At 46.7% G+C, this 7033-nt stretch overlaps 1 protein-coding gene across 1 annotated transcript in view; it reads right to left on the bottom strand.

The window, feature by feature from the left end:
- Positions 1-5: 5 nt before the first annotated feature.
- The window catches only part of zhx3b (zinc fingers and homeoboxes 3b), a gene marked incomplete at its 3' end in the record, with an annotated part of 10042 nt that continues 3014 nt past the window's right edge, over positions 6-7033 (bottom strand). Inside the window, exon 2 of the mRNA XM_083521167.1 lies at positions 6-2072. Coding sequence (XP_083377293.1) covers positions 6-1904 — 1899 coding nt within the window. The remainder of the gene's footprint in view (positions 2073-7033) is intronic.

The raw sequence follows: 7033 nt of genomic DNA, 5'->3' as shown, positions 1-7033 counted from the left end.
TTTTTCGCTTTATAAAAGCTGGGATCCAGGAAGCTCGCGGAGGCGAGAGTACGAGAGTTTGCGGATGCTGGCGATGGAGAGTCTGGCTTGCTTGGGATGCTGTCACTAGTGTTTGTGGGAGTTGGACTGGAGCTGGCTGTGACATTAGGGCTATTGCTTCGACTGCCTTTGCCTTCGTTAGTGTTCCCTTTAGTATCGCTGCTGTCTTTTATATCAGCGCTTTTTGCTATGGTGTTCCTAACGTTAGTGCTGTTTTTGTTCTCGTTAACCGCTTTGCTATTGCTGCCGACAGGCGTACTGCTTCTGCTGTTAGTGCTAGATGTGCTGATCTTACTGCTACTACTGTTGCCTTTCATTTTAGCCATGCTGATCACGCTAGTGTGATTACTCGCACTACTGCTATTTGTGCTAACACAACTAATAATACTGCTCATGGTGCTGCTGCTAATACCACCGCCTCCAGTGCTGCTAGTACTACTGATGGTAAGGTTTCCACTATTGCTGCTCCCGACACTTCCCACCACCATGTTAAGCCCCTTATCAGCCACCAGGGCGGCAGCAGGCTTTGCTTGCATCATGGGCTTCGTGGCAGCCTGCGGTTTTGGCGTTACAGCCAGGGCAACTGGGGCGCTGCTGACCTGTATCCCGTTAGAGATCATGGGTTGGGTGACGATCACACCTCCTTGGCCGACCAGGCTGCCTTGTAAAATGTGAGGGAGGTTGGAGGCACCCAGGGAGGCCGGTAGAACAGTAATGGTTTGCTGAGAAGCGCTATGCGGAGTCGGACGTTGCTGACCAGCAGGGGGCGCCGTCTGTATGATCGTGTTGAACATCTTCCGACGTGCATCCTCGATCTCTTCTGGTGACCAGCTAATTCCTTGTTTAAGCCTCTGTGCTGTGAACCAGATTTTGATCTGCTCCTCGGGGTACTTGGTAACTACTGTGAGATAGCATAGCTCTGCCTTGGTTGGGTATGGAAACTTGCTGAAGGACGTTTTCAGGAAGCTGCTGTTATCCATGGAGGCATTGTAAGTGGGAATACTGCTCAAAGGAATCATGACCTTTGGTAGGTTTTTGGAGCTCGACGAGGAAGAAGTCGAAGAGCTGGATAAAGGAGCCGAAGATGATTGCTGGTTGACGATTCGGTTCTGTACAACGGAAACGACTTGGGTGATGGCCGTCTTCAGCATCGGAAGAGCTCCAGAGCCGTTGACGATCTGTATTGCGGAAGGCAGAGTGCCTTTGCTTGCCGCACCATTATGTACAATCGTCGGAACATGGGTCACCGAGATGGCGGGAGAATCGCTGGTCTCGGATTGCTTCACAGTTTCGTCTGCGGTCGGATGAGAAACAACGATTCTCTTCGACTCAGTTTTCCCCTTGAGCATTTTCATAATGGGCGTCTTTGTGATCGATATCTCAGCGTCCTTAAAGCTGGTGCTTTCGCCAGGACCAGCGATGATGCTCTGCTCCACGATGACCTTCCTATCCTTCCGCTTTAGCTGTAGTGTAGTGGTGACGGTACTGGGATGCACTCGGGCGTTGTGCAAGGCAAGACCTTCGAATTTTGCCGCACTCACCCCACAATCCACGCAGAGAAAACAAGGGTCGGTGCGGAACTCTGGGTGACCGCTGTAGACGTGATCGAGGAAAAGGTTCAGGTCATGGGTTTCAAAATTACATGGCCTGCAGGTGTAAGTGCCGTTATCTTTTTGGGCAATGTTTGCTTCTTGGCCTGGCGATTCACACAATCTGTGCAAGACTTTTTCATTTATCTCGTGCTTGTGGGAGAAAACGCTTTCCTTGGCAGAGGGAGAAAGCCTAGCTTGCTCAAGGTCATCCTGTAGATGCATAGTCTTTATAGGAATCATGCAAGGAATCGTGGACTTCCTCTTGCTGGCCATGGCTCTTGATATGGTAGCTCCACCAAAATACCTCTTTCTGACTAGGAGTCCAATTTATGAACTCGACATGGAGAGGAGGCCAGTGTGGAACATGACCGTCAGGTCACAGCAGTACACTCCTCCTTTATGGGCACGTAGCAGTTGTATTTAAGGCATCACCAAACCGGCCTGTAAAGACAAAATAAATAAATAAATAAATAAATAAGTTTCTAATTAATTCAGATTTTCTTCTGGTAATTTTTGACAGATCGATTTGTCCCGCAATCAAATCTAAACCTGTGGTCACCAAACTTTTCTCTTTGAGGAACACATAATAAATTATATATAATAGAGCGCTCTCCGTGCAGCGCGCAGTCTCGCGTGTGAAAACGATCAGTATGGATTTACGTTCCAGCAATCAATTACTGGTGCCTCAACCTCAATTGATAACTAATTTTAGTTAGAAAGCCAACTTTTATTATTAAATACAGATATGAAACGAGTAAAACATATTTGAGATCATCAAAATATGTCTCTGGTATTGTTCAAAAGGACCGTTTCAAATGTGTGAGCGAGACGTACAGTTTTGGGACCCCTGATGTAAAACATATCTGATACTTGGTTTTCTTGTTAATACTAAAATCAGGGCAAATAAACATTGCTGGGTAGCTACCAAATCCAGACCTTCTGCAAGAACTTCCTGGGTTACAGCAGAACGAAGATACAATTGGTCGTGGCTCCAATGCGAATCCAAATAAAAGCTTCAACACAACAGAATGACTTTCTTCCTATAACTCTGATGACGCCACTGTTAAAAAATATCGGATTACATGTTCACCTCACAATGGCCACGATGTAAAGACAGTCATGGAGACACGTCTGAGAAGATATAAAGACCGGCGAGATCGCGGTGTCATGCTATTCAGGGTCAGAAAGCAATCAAGGGTTACTTTTACGTCTGCCAGTTTCAAAGAACCTTTTACGGCCTCTTGTTGAGTTTTTAAGAGGGTCTGCAACCGACCAGGTCCCTCCTCCTAGTCCTCCTCCTCCTCCGCCTTTTCATTGTTAACACTTTCCCAATACAAAAAACGAAGACCTAAAAAGGGACTGCGTCTCGCTAATCGCTCCAGCACGACGTCTGAGGAGATCCTACTTGACTAATTCAAGTTTAAAAATAAGCTGATAGAACATTCCAGCAAAGTCCAAATGCTTCAGTTATTGTGTCTGTCAGCCACCTAATAAAAAGCAACTGAAACAAAAACATGCTCCAACTTCATCTGGGCCAAGTCCATTCATCTCGATTAGCCTTCAGATACAAGCAAAAGTATTGGTACCCCTGACTTTACAGTCATATGTGATTCCCAACTTGGAGGTACACAATAGTACAGAACATCTATAGCTGTTCCAGCATGACAATACCTCTGTGCACAAAGCCAGCTCCATAAAGATCAATGGATTGGAGTAAAAGATCTACTGCTATAGACCTCAAGCCTAGTCCTTTATGGTCTACCTCTGTTTGCACTGTTATGGTTTGGACAAAAGTTTGTGGACACTTGAGCATAAAATTGTTTCTTTTTAAACATCCTGTTCCACATTTAGTCTCCATTTACTGTTCTGCTCTGGGGAAGAGTGGAGCTTCTGGGGAGGAAGCTTCTGGGGAATAAGACCAAGGAGGGGGTTTATGGATGTGGTGAGGGAAGACATGCAGGTAGTTGTTTGAAAGAGACGGATGATCTGCTGTGAGAAGAACTTCAGCCACAAGGGTGTTAGTAAAGTTCACTGATGTAGGTGAGTTGATGAGGCCTGAGGTTCAGAATCATTCGAAATATCTTCTATAGCTTCCAACTCATGGAAAACAGATCTTCATGGAGCTGCTATGTGCACAGGAGCATCGTCATGCTGGAGCAGGTTTGGGTCTTCTAGGTCAAGTGAAGGCAAAATGTCATGCCACAGAATTCAAAGTTGCTTTTTTACCCGCTGCTCTAACTGTGTGTACAGAAATGCAAAACACTTGTTTTTCCTGAAATCAGAAAAGCACGTTAGTCGTCTTTGCATAGATTTAACTGATTTTAATTTCACACGTCAGGAACAGACCAGAGACTTGTTTTATTAACATTTATTCATGCCGACGGAGGTGTGAATTAATTATCCGCTTATGAATTGTTTTAACTGACTGAAGACATCGCTTCAGATTAGAGTTCAGCTGCATGAAATAAAAAGAAGAGCAAAAAAAAAACAGCCCATTTTATAACCGTTCCATTTTCCCCCCAGAAGAGCGAATCAAATTTCCCCGTCACGTCACATCACGTGACGCTCGCTGAGATGATACTAAACCACGACACTAAATCGTTCATTTTATAGTTGCAGGAAATTCTGGGGAAACGTTCACTTTGAGACTAACCATCCAATCAAACCTGCTCATAAACGTATAAGCCCCGCCCTCTGGGGGTGTGTCTTTCACAACAGTAGAGGCTCCCTGAATACCGATAGGCTCAGTTAGTGTCTCGTATCTCAAACGCTATTGGCTGCAAAAGAATGCGACCTATTTAATAAATTTAAAAAAACGCCACATTCTGACTTCCTGTCTCCAAAGGAAGTACCTTAATATACAGAATTAAACATGGGCTCAGAGGTTGCCAAATTTTTTAGATTAAGTTTGCAAAAAAAGCAGGGAAAAAAAAAAAATGTGGCCCTATTTAATAACAATGCGACATTTTCCCGAGAAACAGCGTTTATTGATCTAAATCAGGGTGAGAATTAAAAAGATACGGTAAAAATACGTACATAAATAGGTTCTGTTTTTAACAGCATTCAGAGAAAAAAAAATTGAACAAATACGTTTGTGGAATTTTAAATTTGCGCCAAACATACGGTTCAAATTGCTGCTGCATTCTGGACAAGAACACGGTCGTGGTTTCCACGGTGACGATATGAGCGCCAGATGAGGTAAAAAAAAAACAAAAAAAAACAAGTAGGTCCATTTGGAATGGAGGTCGGAGGAAAAAACGTTTATACGTGATACTATTATATAGCGAACAATTTTCTATAAATGGTGAAGTAACTTTTTCCAGAGAAAAAAATTACCAGCTCCCGATGGCAAACGGACACAAAAAAAAAAAAAAAGGGCAGGAATGAGTCGAATCGCCGGAACTAGTTTTTTTTTTTACATGGATGGATTTTGAAGATGGAATCAGTAAGAATTTGTCACGTTGCGTTTAAACGTTAATTTCGGAATTCCTTTCGTTAGATGCGAGTTATCAGAGTTTTCCGGTTCTTTCTGTACGAGCGGTCGTCTATGTGATTCATTCTCGATCCAGAAAATCTTTCAGACGTGGGAAGACGGCGGTCGATGCTTCTTCGACGCGAGTCCGTGATAACCATCCGAGAAACCCTGCGACGTTTTTGAACGGAATCGGATCAAGAACCGGCTAACGGATCACATGACCACGCAGAGAGATTTCGAGTCACGGAGAACGAGCCGGTGCCGGTGTATTTCCGTTCTTCAGCTCACTCGAGTTCTTTGATCCTCTTTCGGAACGAGTTACAACTCCGGCGGATTAGGAAACGAACGACGGAAAGGGAGCCACGATTCGTTACGGTGGAAGCGGATGAGACGGGATGAGACGAGACCTTTTCTGTCTTTCTTTCTCTTTTCGTCTTCCAAACCCGGGAGATGGAAATGCCCTCTATTTTTGGGCCTCGTCGCCACTCGGTTCTGCTTGACGGGGCACGGCCTCGCCAAGCCTGCAGGGTCACATGACCGACACAAAAGGGGGTTGCGGAGTGGGCAGAGCCTAGCGTCAATCACGTGGGTTTGAGCCCTGAGGGAGGAGGAGGAATGAGGGAGCGAGGAGAAGTGGGGGGTTGGGCAGATCGGCTCTAGCTGGGGTGAACCGGAGTGTGTGTGTGTGTGTGTGTGTGTGTGTGTGTGTGTGTGTGTGTGTGTGTGTGTGTGTGTTGGCGGGGGATGTTAACTGTCACCGGGCAGAGGAAGCGCTGAGGTGTTTCTGTGAGGAATTTTCAACCCTGATGCCCCCCTCCTCCTTTGGGGGGGGAAAACCCCGCCACGCCCACCCACCCCCCAGTCAAACAATCTCACGGTCGTTCTCTCTCTTCTGTCTTGGTCATTCATTCCGTCCCTCCCTCCTTCTTCTTCGTCTTCTACCCCCCTTTCTCCACCTCCTCCTTCTTCTCTGGCACGGTGCGAAGCCTCTGGAATGTTCCGCCTCGGTCCGGACCCGAGAACCTCACCATTTGTTTAGCAGACGCCCTCGCAGGTGCGAACATCGGACGTGGACACGTGTATCACAATGTGGACATTAAACTTAGCAGTAACGCACACGTGCTTCCTTCACCAATACTTAAACCGAGCAAAACCCTGCGTCACAACCGGCGTGTCATTTTTACGTGTCGTTTTTTTGGAAAACCGTTAACGGATCAGATTTCGTATCGTATGGTATGGTATCGTATCACGTAGCGAGACCGCCCCTCCTCTCGCAGACGCATCAACGCCTACGGTTTTCTCTTTGCCGTCTGCTTCCTCCTCGTCCCCCGAATAGGCCCCGTCACGTCTCGCACATCCCCGGAGCGCCGAGCTGACCCCGCTCACGTGACGCTACCCCCTCTGTAACCCCTGATAGCCGATCTATTTTAGAAAGCGTTCATCAGGGATCCACCGTCCAGGTGGACAGACCGGTTTCAAGTTGTCCGAAAGGTGCACACGTGTGTCGATTCTGGCGAGGACCCCCCCCTTTGAAAGAAAGGCAAAAAAAAGAAGAAGAAGCCTGACTCGATCCCCTCCCCCGGCTTCGTTCCTTCTCTCCTTCAACAAGTTCGGCCCGGTCTGCAGGGAGACAGGTCGACTACACCACTGGTGTGTTACTGTCCCCATGGCAACGGGACACCCTCAACCCCCCAGATCTCCCTCTCCCGTTTCTCTCCGTCACACACACACACACACACACACGTTTCTCGCTGGCTTGTTTTTTCCTCACGCTTCTGTGAGCGTAGAGTCCAACCGCCCGCACTCTTATTACAGCACGCAGTCCACGTCTCATTTTCCCGTTCTCATGAGAACTCCATTTCCATCGCTCCATTATTTATTTATTTGTTGTTTTGTATGAACTCGGGGGTCACGCTCTTGAGCTTTG

The sequence above is a fragment of the Silurus aristotelis genome (genome assembly GCF_946808225.1).
Source record: "Silurus aristotelis genome assembly, chromosome: 19".
Taxonomy (NCBI): domain Eukaryota; kingdom Metazoa; phylum Chordata; class Actinopteri; order Siluriformes; family Siluridae; genus Silurus; species Silurus aristotelis.
This window is presented reverse-complemented; position numbering and strand designations above follow the sequence as displayed.